The sequence below is a fragment of the Astatotilapia calliptera genome, chromosome 20, assembly GCF_964374335.1.
Source record: "Astatotilapia calliptera chromosome 20, fAstCal68.1, whole genome shotgun sequence".
Classification (NCBI taxonomy): Eukaryota; Metazoa; Chordata; class Actinopteri; order Cichliformes; family Cichlidae; genus Astatotilapia; species Astatotilapia calliptera.
Genome location: NC_137441.1, coordinates 36,857,855 through 36,873,334, shown reverse-complemented (window position 1 = coordinate 36,873,334; position 15,480 = coordinate 36,857,855). Strand labels below are relative to the sequence as shown.

At 42.0% G+C, this 15,480-nt stretch overlaps 3 protein-coding genes across 4 annotated transcripts; all 3 read right to left on the bottom strand.

The window, feature by feature from the left end:
• Positions 1–8: 8 nt before the first annotated feature.
• On the bottom strand, positions 9–3,539 carry LOC113012956 (rho-related GTP-binding protein RhoA-C-like). The gene is made up of 5 exons (XM_026153430.2): positions 3,409–3,539; positions 2,708–2,863; positions 2,147–2,267; positions 1,931–2,061; positions 9–1,833 (listed from the first exon to the last, which is right to left on the bottom strand). The coding sequence occupies exons 1-5, from the start codon at positions 3,532–3,534 to the stop codon at positions 1,660–1,662; spliced, it is 708 nt and encodes a 235-aa protein (XP_026009215.1). The 5' UTR covers positions 3,535–3,539; the 3' UTR covers positions 9–1,659.
• Positions 3,540–4,899: 1,360 nt separating this feature from the next.
• Positions 4,900–9,148, bottom strand: usp21 (ubiquitin specific peptidase 21). Its single transcript, XM_026153401.2, has 11 exons — positions 8,847–9,148; positions 8,356–8,412; positions 8,145–8,262; positions 7,936–8,050; positions 7,647–7,766; positions 7,492–7,556; positions 7,222–7,409; positions 6,495–6,573; positions 6,287–6,394; positions 5,649–5,763; positions 4,900–5,498 (listed from the first exon to the last, which is right to left on the bottom strand). Exons 1-11 carry the CDS (start codon positions 9,000–9,002, stop codon positions 5,405–5,407), a joined length of 1,215 nt encoding a protein of 404 aa, XP_026009186.2. The 5' UTR covers positions 9,003–9,148; the 3' UTR covers positions 4,900–5,404.
• An 838-nt stretch (positions 9,149–9,986) lies between these two features.
• On the bottom strand, positions 9,987–15,234 carry arhgef3l (Rho guanine nucleotide exchange factor (GEF) 3, like). 2 transcript variants are annotated; one of them, XM_026153394.2, is made up of 13 exons: positions 15,011–15,234; positions 14,632–14,680; positions 14,451–14,501; positions 13,855–13,908; positions 13,609–13,716; positions 13,356–13,514; positions 12,914–12,976; positions 12,737–12,833; positions 12,224–12,300; positions 11,802–12,059; positions 10,971–11,141; positions 10,609–10,801; positions 9,987–10,447 (listed from the first exon to the last, which is right to left on the bottom strand). In XM_026153394.2, exons 1-13 carry the CDS (start codon positions 15,046–15,048, stop codon positions 10,200–10,202), a joined length of 1,566 nt encoding a protein of 521 aa, XP_026009179.1. In that variant the 5' UTR covers positions 15,049–15,234; the 3' UTR covers positions 9,987–10,199. The 2 variants fall into 2 exon arrangements, with proteins under 2 accessions (XP_026009179.1, XP_026009180.1); XM_026153395.2 differs by having other exon boundaries at positions 14,451–14,498; positions 15,011–15,192.
• Positions 15,235–15,480: the final 246 nt, after the last annotated feature.

The window sequence follows — 15,480 nt, the reverse complement described above, 5'->3', positions numbered from 1 at the left end:
CAATCAGATATATAGACATGTTATGTGCAATTTTATTTTAGGAAAAAAACAACAACAGGAAAGTAATTTAAAAAGACAGGGAAATGGTAAATATTAATAAATGAATAAATCAAAGAACACATAAATACCTTAAAACAGATAACCCTAATACCAGCTTTATGAAAAAAAAAATAATCCAGAAATACCCATACATATCACAGTAAAGAAAAAAAAAACGAAAAAAAACAACAACAACAAACAAAAAACCCTCTAGCAACCCACCCTCAAAATACTCTGGCCCAGCCCCTTGACCTTGACTTTCTATTAATTAAATGAGACAGCGGTTACAATTCATCATTTAACTGACATAAGCTGACCATAACAACAGGATCGAGTAAAATGATTAAAATATATGAAGTAAATTAGGCATCAACAATAAAAAGTTATATAGTACAATAATGACAATATCAGTAAAGAGGGGAATGGGGAGAATGGAGTAAAAGGCAAACTCGAAGTACACAACATTTCCATGTCCTTACAAGGCCTTGTAAGACATACAGTACATAACAGATAATATAGTGATAAGATAAGCCTACCATCTATCTGAAAGAATATTAAACTTATTAGCTACACCACTTATGATTTGACCCACTGATTAACACAATCAAAAAAGGTCCTAAAAACTCATGTGTTTAACCTGATTGTGCCTCTGGCTATATAGTATGATGTCTTCCAGTAAAGTGAAGGTTTCTATGTCACTCTGAGTAGCTGTTAATTTCATTACCCACCTGAGCCATGAAATGTGGCCATTGGGGGGGAGGGTAACTTTGGCATGGAAAACAGGGGTTAAGGTCAGTGACACAGACGGCCTTTCCATGCATACAGTACGTAGACACATGTTAATACACAACCACACAAATATACACACATTCACTGCATGCAGAGCTGCACTGGAGAAAAACAAACTACCATACAAATGCATACACACACTCTAAAGTACAGGTAAGTAATTCTGTATGGGAAAATATCTCATACAATCTAACTTTAGGCATACCCCTGCATATCGCCTGAGTCAGAAAATGGGCCTGAAGTACCCAAGCCAGTGACAGGGAGAAAGCCTTCAAATGTGAGGTGTGGACTCTTACAAATGACAAATAATACCCTAAGTTATGAATCCCCACCCCTCAACAACCATCACTCTCAAGGCACTACATGTAGGCGATACTGTGTAAAATTTACTTAGAGATGGCCTAAATTCAAACCTAATCATGTCCTTTTCTGACTTCTCTTGTGTTCTCAGTGTCTTTGGCCTTCTATCGACCTTTTCTCTCCTAATTTCCATCATGGCACATTTGCTCCCCTGTTTTGAACTAGTCAACTTCAAATTATACCCATAACCTGCCCTGCAAACTTCTAGATTAGATTTCTTTTCTTTTGTATTTAAATTGATGCAAGAAAAGTGGCACACAACTTAAGAGTCCAAAAACCATGGTGTGTGTGGTCTTTTGAATCATTTCAGATCTGCTCCACTTTTCTAGGGGTAACTGGGTGATCGGAAATTGAGCATCTGCATAACTTTTCTTTCCCATTCCCCCACCCCAAATATCCCCCCCTGTCAAATTTCAGTGGAGCCTGTCCTCTCTATCTGTGCTTAAGGACAGCCCCCTCTGCTCCCAGTGCCTATAACAGTAGGCAGGTGGACTTCCTGTTACGCTTCTTGGCCTGCAGCGCAGCTCTAGTTGCCATCTCAAAGACTTCCCTCACACCATCTTTGGTTTTGGCAGAACACTCTTGGTAGCCGTAGGCACTGATGCGGTTTGCCATCTCTTTGCCATCTTCATATTTGACTGGTTCCTGGGGACACATGTCACAAAGAAAGTTTACATTTGAATATTATTTTATTGATTTAACTTGTTTGTTTAGCTGAATTTTCTGAAGCCACCACATTTACCTGTTTCATTTTGGCTAGCTCTCGTCTGGTGTGGTCATCATTGCGCAGATCTTTTTTATTTCCTACCAGGATGATGGGAACATTTGGACAAAAGTGCTTCACCTCAGGAGTCCACTTTTCTGGAATATTCTCTACAGTGAGGAGAATGAAAAAGCAATTAATTACATACATCAAGGGGTTCAATACTTACTAGTATGGATGGTGCTCAGATGGTACCTAAACTGTCAGGACTGTCCACAGAGAAGCACATGAGGATAACATCTGTGTCTGGGTAGGACAGGGGCCTCAGCCTGTCATAATCTTCCTGACCCGCTGTGTCCCAAAGTGCTAGCTCTACCTGAAAAGACAGAGAGTAACAGAGTTAAATGACTGGATAAATCTACGGAAGAAGAAAAGCAAAGGCAGAAATGACAATAATATAATTTGATTAGTTAGACAGACTAGATATGGTATAGCAGCAGCTAGTCTGATGACCACGATGCAACATAATAAAAATTCACTGGTTGTGTTGAAGCATCCTGAGACAAGATATTGAAGAATGAGTTGCCCCTGATGCACCCATTGAAGTGTGATAACGAATGTTAGATAAATATGTATGATTGAGTAAATGTCACTAGACTGGCAGAAATCACTTCAAATGCTCAAATTGAGTAGAAAGGTGCCAAGTACCGGTCCATTAGCAACTAATTAAAGAGGGCAATTGCTTTTATTTAAATGCCATACAAGCACCCACAGCATTACAATCAAAATTATTTGCAAACCATCATTCCCTCTCACCTGTTTCGCGTCCACTTCAATGTCTGCCACATAGTTTTCAAACACAGTGGGTACGTAGACCTCTGGGAACTGGTCCTTACTGAACACGATGAGGAGACAGGTTTTCCCACACGCACCATCACCGACGATCACCAACTTCTTTCTGATAGCAGCCATCTATGGAAGAGTTGAAAACATTGTTGCGCATCCTAAGACAATACTCCCCAGTTAAAAGGAAACACTTTGAGGTGCATTAATAAATAAGCAGTCTAAATAGGACTAAAATTTTCCGATGCTTCGCTTACAGTTTCCCTTTGCTGACATCTAGCACAAAAATACATCAGAAATCGCTAGTAACGCACAGAGGTCTCGTTAACCGTACAGTTTGGCAAATAGTTCCTAGCTTACGTTACTATGTACATTTAAAGCCGGAACCGATGGCAAACAGGCGGAGGTGCCACTGAGGTGTAGAAACAATTACTCAAACGTTTCCGTGCTACATTCCTATTCCTACTAAAAGCCCGACTACTCCAGTCTGGGGCCTGTCAAACCAGCCTTTGCTAGCAGGAAAGCTAGCGGTGTTTCCTATGAGTTTTATTATTGTCATTCAAAATCCTCCCTCTTAAATTATAACTACAGTATTCATCCCATCACAGCCATATTTATGCGCCTGAAACAAGAATCGGCTTACAGTTTATACGTTATATGGAGAATTTGATTACCTTGGTGTTTCTCTGTACGCCTTTCTCCTCTTCCTGACCGACTGGAAAACTCCGCCCACCGCTAGTACACATGCGCACTATTACGTCATTCGCAAGTAAAAACCGGTGTGACGGGGAATAATACATAGGTGGCCGTTTGTTTATCTGTTTGTTAGCGAGATAACGCAAAAACAACCCAGCTGAATTTTATGAAAGTTGACGGGGAGGTGGCGCATGAGCAAAAGAAGGATCTGTTGAAATCTGGGGCAAATCCTTATTACTTTCAGCAAAATTGGGTATTTTGTCTGAAGGACATTGCTCTCTCCGAACTGTGCGAATTCATTAATTAAGTTAAGGTACTGGACTACTAATTTGTATAGGAATGTCAACCTATGGTGACCATAATCACCATAGGTGAACAGTATGTTTATAGTTTGAATACACACAAAATGGGTGTGTATATATGAATGCATTTGTACATATGCACCATTCCAGTCTGGTTAGTCTCCCCAGCTGACTAACCATGCTCATCCTATTTGAACTTGGGTTTTAAATCCTATTTCTCCAGCAGCACTCAGTTTATTAATAAAAAAATGTATAAATCCCATTTACTACTGGTGTCCCCCAAGAATCTGTCCTGGGACCCCTTCATAAATTTAATATCAGCTTCCATTGTTATGCTGATTGTATGCAACTCTACCTGTCTAACAAACCTACGATTACTCTCCCACCCACAGCCTTCTGCATTTGACTCAAATCAAATGCAGCTTTTTTCAAACTGAACATTAATAAAACTGAGGTTCTCCTCATTGGCAACAAATCCATCATGTCTAAATGTAATTTTTTACCCTCCCTATTGACAACTCCTCAGTTTCTCCCTCCCTCTTGACTCAGGCATCCTCATACTTTCATCTTTGTAACATCAATCACCTTGGTCCATTTCTCACACCTTGGTTACGTCCCACATTAACTGCTGTAACGATTTTCTTTTTGTTTTTCCTTGCAAGTCTAGAACTCTGCTGCTCACACCATCACCAGAACTCCTTCCATTAATCACATCACACCTGCTCTTCAGCAGCTCCACTTAAAAATCGTACTGATTTCAAGATTCTTTACTTCTCTGAACTTTTGCACATCAGCAAAACAATTCACACTCTTCTTCTTCCCTCCTTCTTACTGTCCATTCCCCGCCATTTGACTACCATGGGGTCTAGAGGCCTCAGTACTCTGCTCACCACCTTTGGAATTCCATCCCACCAGACACGCTTCTTTAAAAGTGGCATATTCACTCTGATGGTCTTCTAATATGAATCCTCTGATCTCAACAATTTTGCATATTGTAGATTTTGTTTATTAGCTTGATGGGTATTTGTCAGTTTATTACTCTAGTTTTAACTCTTCTGTGTGAGATGACCTCGAGTGTTTTGACAGGCACCTGAAATAAAATGCGTAATTATTCACTGAACATTTTCATGATCGCTGCATAACTTTTTACATTTAACAAAAAGTAGATTGACATTTGAAAAAGGTTCATTTTATTTAGAGATTTCTGCAGGGCTTTTATTTATGTATTTTCACTTACAAAAATCCACAAACTGTAATTTCACCCAAGGGAACAAGTCTTTTGCATATATTTGTATGTCCCAACTCAAAAAATCTTTTGCACAATATCATAACAAGCATGAGTCATGATTGTATTACATTAAGAGCTCTGCATCATTCTAAGCACGTCACTCGCTCATGCCTGAGAACTAGGGCACAGAGACTCTTAAGGCTATGGTCTGTCTGAGCTGTCTTAGTGAGACACTTGAAAAGCATCTCTACGGTTTTTAGGGGGAGGACCATGTCTTCAAGCCCTGTTAGACTGAGCATGGCTGCTCTCCTCCTCCTCAGTTCATTTGAGGGTAAGCTCATCGAGTATGAGAAGTTTGCCGATGTCAGAGCACAATACTGCTGTCTATTTGTTTCTATGGACACTGGAGGTAAAGTTGCTCTGATTGGCTGCTTGGCAGCCAGTCTATTTCCTGACGGTGGCGGTGCTGTTGCTGCGCTGGTAGAACAGCACATAGGCTTGATTGGTCTGAAGCTGGTTCTCTGTGAGTGGAGTCACACTGTCAATGGGCAGACGAAGGGAAAGTTTCAGGTTTATGCAAACATATCTTAATACAGAATAAGCAGGGTTTCTCAAATATATAGACCACCTTTGATGTACAGTTGTCAAAATATGTATATATTGTGTGTAAAATGAAATGATATCTCACCTGGAATCATTGTAGAAGCACCAGCCATTTTCATCTAAGCAGCAGGCTGTGTAATGTCCCATGTTTACTGTCCCAGCATGGTTACATATTGCATATAAATCATACAGAACTGAGCCTGTGGGGACAAACATAGATCCAGAATTATATAGTAACATAAATACAATGAGTTACTTAATCCAGGGTTCAGAACTGTATTGTGTCAGAATTCCAGATGTGCAGTTTATGGAATAATCTCTGTTGCAAGCGATTAAATTAGGATATGATTGCGTATATCCCAATATTCCTTTATTTTCTATTACAATGCATGGTTTGAGTCAGTGAATCATCATGTTAACCTCCCTATGCTTAAAACAACAGATTCATAGTTCACAGCTAAAAACCTTTTTTGCAGCTGATTTATGCCTTTTCTTCTAACTCTCTTTTTCCTCTCTCTCACCAGCCATTTGTCAAAATAAAATCATGTAAAGCAAGCTCTTAAAACGGTTTTGTAGTGCGCTCTACCCACTTGTGTCAAAAAGTTAAAAGCCCAGGTTTTCTTCCACATTTTATTGCTTCAACCTTTAGCTGCACTCCTTTTGTTGAAAATACAGCATAGAGGAACACAGCATGAATGGATCAGACAGGCTCGGTTCTCTTACCACAGTCGACAGGTCCGTATGGTCCAAGGTCCAGGTTGGTGAGTGGGAAGGACACATATATAGTGCTTTTACTGATGGACCACCTTGACGTCGTGAAACGGTTCAGATCTTATCGAGACTGTTAAGTATTATTAGCGTCACACATCTGTGCAGATAAAAATCACACGCCTAAAAGCATCACAAGTGGAAGAGTTGTTGCCAAGGATACGGATCACTATAACCTGGGGAAACCTCTGGATAGACAGCCGCTTGGTGCACTCTGTACGCCTGTTACACCTCTCGCACATCTGAAGAATGTATAAACACACATATACACACCTCAACACAACATACCTTACACATGCACACAGGGTCCGGCGTATATATCAAGTACAAATGAGCAATGTTGTTTAGTGAGCCACTAATAACTAAGATGCACTTAAGTTGGACACTCTTATGACAGAAAGAAATTCGAGAATTCTCATCATCTGCCTCACTGTTTATGAAATTAAATGTTTTTTTGTGCCAGATGATTGCATTTCTTTGAAATGTTTTCATATTGATGAGATCACTGTATTAGTCGTTTGGAGTCTAGCAGTTTACCCAACTCCCCGGTTTGATCCCGGGAGGGGACACAAATTCCTTTGGGCTTGTGACAGGAAGTGTAAAAACATCTGCCACATCTGGAGCTACCTGTTGTTATTACCCCCCATGTAAATAAGAGAGCAGCTGAAAGTAGCTTTACTGTTCAAGCCATTTGACTTCTTTCACACATCTATATGTTATGATCTTTATATGGAATAAAGACAAAAACGTAATGATATGTGTAGGTCATAAATGGATCAAAACTGTGTTAAATCATCTCCTTGCTTACAGTGTCTGTGTCGATATGTTTTAATCACACTATTGCTGATCCAGACAGTTGCTGAGATTCGACAATCATCGCTTTAACTTACTGGCGAATTCTCCTTGTCCAGTTTCTCCTCCTGAGAGAAGAGGTCCAGACACTCCCTGAGCGTGACCTCCCCAGTAGAACTCCTCTTGGGGATGGGCAGTGACAAATCGCAGAACACATCAAACGTGTTGGAGTAGTGAGAGCAGACTGAGCAATGCAGTGAGCTCCGCAGCTGGCCTGAGAACAGATCTGTAGGGACCAGAATGATCAGCGGTCTGCTTTAACGGGGATAAAAATAATGGATGAATTTGACTGGAGTGGCTCTCCTCACCAACAATTATGCTGTCATCTCTCTCCAAGTGCTTCTTCCACATGACAGCCGCCTCCTCAGATATTCTAAGGGAGGATAAGAAAAATGATCAGAACGTGCTCACATGCAGGTAATCACTGTTTTAAGGACAGATTTATTCATTTTAGCATACACACCGAAACCTAGCAAATTTTTGTTCGGGCTCCTTCCCGGCTCGTCTAACGTATGGTCTGCGATTTATTTCGGTATGCAGCTTGTCGAGTAGGAACCTGAGGAACTCCTGAGCATCCTGTTGACTGTGGTGAACGCAGAAAAATTAGCAACTAGTTCTTCACAAGAATCAAAAGTCTGTACAAGTGGAACAAGAGAAGGAGTTTAACAGTTTACACATAAGTGGTAAAAAAGTTGTTAACCTCGAGGAAAGGCGAAACAGAACCCCCCCACAAAACAAATCCATATCCTCACCTGTAACCATTGAAGTAAGGCACTGCTTCTGTGAATACATTGTAAAACTGTCTAGGATTTACAACTTTGTCTCCTTCATTTACATCCCAAAGGCCCGACAGCACCTTAGAGAAAGCTGGCATGGCAAGAAAAACAGAAACAAGAAGAAAACATGAAACTCTGACGCAGGAGAGACAGTCAAGACAGAACAGGAAGGAGAGGAAATGCACCTTCCATCAGTTTAGCTTCCTCTTTGGAGAACTTCTCGTGCTTGTAAGATCTGAGCAGGCAGTAGCCCCGCAGGCCACATGTGTGAGACAAACACTGGACAACTGCATTTAGAAAACACTGGGTCCAAAACAAAAGAAAAAAGGGAGAGTGATGTCAAATAATGTTCATTTCAGAGGCCCTTTAAGAGTTTCATCTGTGATCTTTACTTACGGTGTTTCCTACGTTTCTAAGGCCAGTCCTGCCTCTTCCTAAGGTGAGCTGCTCCTTCTGAAATGTAAAAAACAAAAGGAAGTCGATGAACACAGATCTGTCGGATCTGCGAGTACCATACAGAGCACTGTTCATTTATTTCAAAACACACAGTGTGTGTCCTACTACGTGACCTCTGGATGTGCTGGTACTCCATGTGACTGTCTGCCTTGACCCCGCCATGTCAGTGTGTGTTTAACTTTGGCAGGACAGATTTAGCTTTCTTATCTCATTAGCATAGCAGAAGAGACTAAAAGGAGGTCAGCCTCGAGAGTTCATCCTATTAGAGACCAACGAGGGCTGACAGGTGTTTAAACATGTGTGTTGATGTGTATTCTCCCTTAACAACTTCACACCTTTCTTTGTCTGTGCTTGTGTTTTTCTCAGGTAAAATTTCACTTTTAAAAGTTTGAGGATATATTAACGCCATATTTTTCCTGTGTTGTCCACACCTCATTGTCAGCGACCAGAAGCAGGCCCATCAGCGATGTGTAGAGGACAGACTGGGAGATGTCGGTCGTCTCTCTCTGGAGGCCGTTCTGAGACACCAGGGTCCGACACAGAGCTTCACAAGAGCCCTCCCCACTGACGCTGCTGGCTCCAGGCATCCTTTTATACTAGTAACCGGCTAAAGTCGCTAACAGAATGGGTCCTGAGATAGAAAGGTGGCCTTCCCAAAGAAATCCTAGCCAGATGGTTTGCGCCTGAGATGGGGAAAGCTGTTCTTCCTAATTTATTTGACATTCAGACTCAGAGGTGAGCAGGACGCGGTGGTCTCACACAGGCCTAATCTGTCTCACAAGACATGTAATCCAGCTCTTTGGTGAATGAAGTATGATGAAGAACTTTTTCCTTTTCAGAAAAATGACATTTACAGCTGAAGGGAATAAAAAAAGAACAAGTACTCTGTGAATGACCGTCTCTGACGCTAAACCCGTCTCATAAGTAGATGAAGCTGATCCATTACACAACTGTCTCGTTACTGCGGCACGCACGAAAGCACAGAAAGTTTGCATCCACACATGAACATGTCACGTTTAAAACAAATTTTAAAAGCATTTTTGGAAATATCACTCGAGCTGGATTCAGCTCAACAGAACACATTAAAACACTCGGTTATGTAATCAATAACACACCAGTCACACACACGAGGCGTCTCCTGAGATCTAAGCAATGCCAAACGTTACTGACTTTTGGAGGTAACTCGTAAACACTTTATTTGCAAACAAAGTAACTTTGCAAATAAAGCCGGTCAAATGTAGCAGGACTAACAAACACACAGAGCGGTCCGGACTCACCTGGTCACCTGGTCACTCTATCTGTGGACAAACTGTCCCAACCAAACTGTTCCCATCATCTGCTGAGCTGTTAAAAATGCATAAGGGGCCGTCTACTGTTTCACTGTGTGCCTGTTGGCCAGAGCTGAAAGTCTACCTCTCCCCTGTCCTGTCACCGGTGTCAATGAGAGAAGGAGGGAGATGGAGAGTGCGAGAGGGAGGGGTGGAGGATAATCAGCTCTAATCCTTTCTCTGTAGATCTTGTTGGCTATACTTAGACCTGTCTTTGTGTACTTTCCCACGAGTGCCTCAACAATCTTTTACGTGTCAGTTTATTAATTATACAAACTCAAAAACACATTTTTTTCTTTGGTCAATTCACATTCAGTACTGTTCTCACTTTATACAGCAATCACTGCAATTGCAGACAGGAAAAAATAATAAAAAGAACATTAATATCGCTGAAAATATCTAAACACATTCATCATTCGCAGACAGTCAATGTACACGTGCCGCTCAGTCTGACAGTCAGCGACTGGTGTGGTCTGCCATTTCTGTGTCCGAGCTGAGGCTGAGCTCGGCTATGTGATACAGGGCGGGATCGTGGTGAGGAGACAACTGTGACTGGCTGGTGTGGGCTGTCCTGTCGCGTGACTGGACGATGGCTTGGCGCAGACAGGTGATCCACTGCTGCTTGCTGAAGGAGTCGTTGGCCTGCAGGCTGTACGAGTGAGCTTTGGCGCGCCCTCTGCTGCTCACGCGGAAACAATTCTTCACTAGAAGATGGAAAGAAGAGAAGGGAGAAGGAAGGTGAGCGGAAAGTTTCACTTCAGCTAAAACAGAGCACAGGGGATGGCTTACTGACATTTGTTTGTGTCACAGAATTCACCAGCAAATACGAAACAAATAAAGTATGCAGATTATGCGATCATATTACCTTTATCGTTTCCCCCTGTGAAGGCTCCTCTGAAGGTGCCCCCTCCAGCAGCCTCGCCGTCTGGGATCTCCTCCAGATTGATCAAGGCATTGGGCAGAGGCTGCCGGTACACGTTAAACACCTGACCACCGTCCTTGTCCTCTCCTGGTCTCGTCAGCACCAACACCAGCTCAAATAGGAACACATGCAGCCGCTGACGGGGGACAAGTGATCAAGAGAAATGTGCTGACACAGTTTCTAAGGCAGAGAAGCCAACTTTCTAGCACTCAAATCTGAACAGCCAACATCTTCTGCCCTCCTTAAATGACTTTAGCCTCTTCATTTGGATTCTGAAAGTGTGAAGACCAGTAAACAACATCTACCTGGCCCTTATTGTTCTTGAGTTCTCCATGGCAGTAGATGAAGCGGGACTGCTGGATCTCTGGCACTCTCTGGCCCTCTTCGAGGTAGGACAGGCCCCGCCTGTAGAACTGACACTCTGCTTCCCCCGTCTTTTTATTCACCTCTGCCACGATGCTCTGGATCAACTCCAACTGAACAGAACCAAGACTTTTTAATATGTCATCAACACAGGGCCCTTTTCCTCCTGTTGCTTCTTGTAGGGCTAAAATTCTGGGCTGGAGCCAAGAGAGTATGACTATGAATATTTAGAACATATTTAAATGAGTGGTTTGGTGTGATAATTTGTTTAGTCAACAGTATCCTCTTTCAAACACCATCAAAGGAAACTTTAAAGAGACTGCAGGCATCTTAAATGCAGCACTAACTGCGGAGTCATGTTTTTATTTGCTTTTGCAAACTGTAAATGTAAAAGTGATGAGCCAGATTAGTGAATATACTGGTAAGAATTAATAACTGGCCTTGTTGCCATCTGGAGGCACTGTTGTGCAACGCAGGAAAGGAAATACTGTATTTTAACGTACTTGAAGACTGATGGATAGAAATGTGTGAATATTAATAATTTGGATTTACAGCATCTGATGCAACAAAAGAGAGGATGCTTTGCTAGACTGTAAAAATAAAACTAATCAGTGTTATAATTATAGGCTTTATATTTAAAAGCAACACCTTGCAACCATCTTGATAAGTGTGGATTTCAGTATTTTGCAGCTGCTGCAGACCTGGCACTGATTAAACTGTGAATTCTCTCACATGCTTGCAGATGTAAATGATTGTGTAGGAGCCCGACTCACAGCATCCGGCAGCGTGTCTTCATCTGGGTGGTCTGGCGGAGTGCACTTCTGTATCTCTTTCAACAGCAGAGGGTACTTGACCAAACGGCTCCGAGGGAGATCCAGGAAGTTCCACAGGTCCAGTTTCCTGCTGAACGAGGACTCCTGACACAGACGCAGAAAGTGCTCCACTCTTTTCTCGTGCTTTTTCTGGTCCAGCAAAGCTTTGGCTCCCACCTGGTTACAGCAATATGTAACATACGCCTCCAGGCAAGGAAACTGCAGAGAGAAGCATGGGAAGAGTGCGCAGCAGTGAGATAAGAAGGTGAAGTCAGCGGGAAAAGAAAGATGGAAACATGCATAAAGACAGAAGTTAGATTACGTTAAGATTAAGAAGGAAAATCAGAGAGAAGCTGAAGGCTGACTTTTCTTCTCTCACTCACCCAGTGCATTAAAGTTGGCCCCACCTCTCCAACCGTTTTCTCTGATCCTCTCAGTCGCTCGAGACGAGTCAGCAGATCTGATATGAATGAAAAGAAAACAGGATACTCCAAGTTGTGCTGACCTTATTTCACTACAGCTCAAAAACAAGTAGTGTGCATAAAAATACAGCACTTCTAAAAAAACTAATTAAAAAAATACAACTTCCCATTTTATGAAGTTTGTTTTCAGGGCTGGGCAGTGTAGAAGCTTTTATTTCTTTTTTAATGAGCCTTTAATTCAAATGATACCTAGATAACATTTAGTACATGGTATGAGCTATAAAACTACTTTACCTGCTCCTGTTTACTTGTAACTATTTCAGATTGTGATGTAATTACACTGAACTGCAACAACCTATACTTTATCAAGACTTCACCTCATTGCCTGAATTTCATATTCAGGAAATGAGCTGGTGTGTTGATGCATAAGTGGAGCTCGAGATAGCAGCACAAGCTGCACAAAAACAAAGTTACCTTGATGGAGGGGGATGAGTGAGTCCAGAGTACCGAAGATCTGTCCAAGCTCACTCTCTGTCATTATGTCCAACTTCAACATGGGCTCATAGTACACCTGGGAACAGACCCGGGCAGTTAGCACATAAAAGCCTGCATGTGAGTGGATTAAATGTGTTGTTCAGGTTGAGCAGTTACCTTCTTAACCAAACTGAGGTCCTCTATGAGCTGTCTCTCTCCTTGGGTTAGCTCGTATATGACCTGCAGGGCATTTAAAATAGTTAACGAATGCGCACGTTATTGCCAGTGTGATAACAAAGATATCGGTGCGCACACGCGCACACACGCACACACACACACACACACACACACTGTGTTGAGTTGCATAAGAAGTCAGTTAAATAGACAACACGAGCTCTCACAGCTGATTGTTCAATAAAGGAAGTTGAGCCTTCAGTGCCAGCTCACATCCTCTTTCATAATACCCATGAAGAGCAGCTTCACAGAAATGAAGAGTAGGTACAAGTTACTCCGCCTACACGGCAACCACAGCCACACAACTTGACCCATATACAGGCCCCCAAACACATTCTGCTATAGTAACAAGGTATTTTAATAACGAGGTTTTTGTTTAGCGCACCTCTTGCCGTTTGATTTCCTTTGCAGTCAGATCGTGACTTTCCACAGTGTCACTCCAACACTGGCTGTTGCGGCGACGTGGAAACGAGGAGGCCTTTGTCCGTGAACGCAGGGGGGCTGTGGGCAAAGGTCGAGCTTCTGTACGAAAACTGATAGACCGCTGAGAACAGAGAGGAGCAGCTGACTGTTATACAAAACCCCAAAACTCATTCACTGGTCACTTTGTATGACTGGACTGCGAGTGTGTTTGTTACCGAAATAGACTGGCCGATGCGCTTCAGAGCAGGGGTCTTCACAGGGTTTAAGACGCCTGTCAGGCTATTGGACTTTGCCACAGGTTTAACCCTCTTATTGCTGGGCTCCTGAAGTGAACCAAAAAAACATTTTTAAGATCTGCACAAAATAGTCCACAAGCTGTGGTTCATTCATTCAAACCTAACTGTGCACAAGAGGATTTTAAAACAACTGAACACAAATCTGGCATCTGCAGAACACCTCACCTCCGATTCCTTCAGGTCGGACGTCATTTCACACTCATCCTCTCCCTCCTCGTCCTGAAACATGTTAAAAAGTTAAAAATCAACTCGAGGTACACGCGAGTTCAGGAAAGTGGAAAGACAAAGATGGTGAGAGGCGAGATGTTGCATGGTGCAGATCTCTCATTTCCTGTGTGTCTTTCAAAGAGGAAGAAGGTTGAAAGTGTGCCTCTATAGTGAAATTGCAAGATGTCTGCCTATTTCTTTTTGCCACACTAACCACATCAGCTGTGTCTTAATTGCAAGCAACACTTTAATAGCATCAATAAAAAGCCTCGGATTATATGGATGATGTAATGTACAGCTGGCAAAAAAAAAAGAATATCTGAAAGGTGAAAATAAACCGAGATAAGCTGGAATTTAAGAAAATGAGACAAACTCCATTTATAGACTTGCAAAAACTTCCATGGTTGCAAACACAGCGCTCACATCTCCCGTCAGTTCTGCACTCAGCATTGTGGTCACAAAGGTAAGGTTGACTAACTTCCGTTCGTTACAGAGAAACAGAGAAATGAACATGAAGCAGCAGCAGCATCGATGCGTCTCAGTCTCTTACTCACCTCTGAGATTCTGATCACAGGTTCAGGGGCCGGGTCTTGTTTTCTCTTCTTCTAAAGACAGCAGTGTATGAAAGTGAGTTTCTTGGACTAGTTTTTAGGACAATAATTAATTTTTTTTAAACGTTAGTTTTTAATGCAGGAAAAAGATGGTGCAAGAACCAAAGCCGATGTGGCAGCTTACCCCTGCATGATCACAGAGGACTGAGTGTCCCTCTGCTGGCACACCGGACCTGAAAAGAAGAAAAGCTCTTACTGGGCACAAATTAAACATTCATACAGGGAACGTATCTTATTGTGTGATACATTCAAAATAACACTTAAGTAGACAGTGTACATTCAAATGACTTGTTTATGTGCCGTGCTCTAGCAAAGTGCATTAAAATGAGTTTTTGTTCCACATGTCGTACAAATATGTAAGTTTTGTAATCATGCTGGTGACAAACACAGAAAATTCACACTTAGAACACGAAGTACGATTAATCAACAGGAATATTTTTCAGCACCAATTTGTAACAGAGCAGCCCAAGGTGGAAGCATAATAAATGCAAAAGGTACCGTACCAGGAAGTCCTTTTTTCACCAGTCTCCTCCACTTCCATCGTTTCTCTCTTCAGTGCATCTTTACCAAATCATGACACATTCTCAAAATCACAAATGGTCAAATAATCCAAAGTTACACCCGTCTTCTTTGTTTGGGTCCTTTACAGCGAGTTGTTTGCAGGAAGCGTGTTGAGAGTTCAGTGTACTCCTTCCTCCTCACTTTCTTCCTCATCTCACAGTCGACCACATCCTTTAGAGTTGCACACATTCATGTATCCGCTCTCGTCAGGGAGGAGCGTTCAAAGCCTTACACAAAACGTATCAAACGTGTATTTAAACTAAGAGCACTTCACACACTAAAGTACCTAACGACATACTTCCTCCTGTGTGGCACAGATTAGCTACAGCCATTTGCCTTTTAAAAAAAATAAACAAAAAAATTATCCTTTGCCTACATTTATAAATTCAAAACGCCATCACAGATGATTTAC

Excerpts from the sequence above, each read along its gene's own strand:
- LOC113012956 (XM_026153430.2), bottom strand. The coding sequence starts at position 3,534 with ATGTATTATTCCCCGTCACACCGGTTTTTACTTGCGAATGACGTAATA. Across the intron at positions 2,268-2,707 it reads TTGAAGTGGACGCGAAACAG|GTAGAGCTAGCACTTTGGGA; the intron begins GTGAGAGGGAAT and ends CTGTCTTTTCAG. Across the intron at positions 1,834-1,930 it reads AGCTAGCCAAAATGAAACAG|GAACCAGTCAAATATGAAGA; the intron begins GTAAATGTGGTG and ends ATGTGTCCCCAG.
- usp21 (XM_026153401.2), bottom strand. The coding sequence starts at position 9,002 with ATGCCTGGAGCCAGCAGCGTCAGTGGGGAGGGCTCTTGTGAAGCTCTG. Across the intron at positions 6,395-6,494 it reads TCCCCAGGTTATAGTGATCC|ATCTGAACCGTTTCACGACG; the intron begins GTATCCTTGGCA and ends AGTCTCGATAAG. Across the intron at positions 5,499-5,648 it reads TGCTTCTACAATGATTCCAG|TGTGACTCCACTCACAGAGA; the intron begins GTGAGATATCAT and ends GCCCATTGACAG.
- arhgef3l (XM_026153394.2), bottom strand. The coding sequence starts at position 15,048 with ATGGAAGTGGAGGAGACTGGTGAAAAAAGGACTTCCTG. Across the intron at positions 13,717-13,854 it reads CCGACCTGAAGGAATCGGAG|GAGCCCAGCAATAAGAGGGT; the intron begins GTGAGGTGTTCT and ends GGTTCACTTCAG. Across the intron at positions 11,142-11,801 it reads AAGACACGCTGCCGGATGCT|TTGGAGTTGATCCAGAGCAT; the intron begins GTGAGTCGGGCT and ends GGTTCTGTTCAG.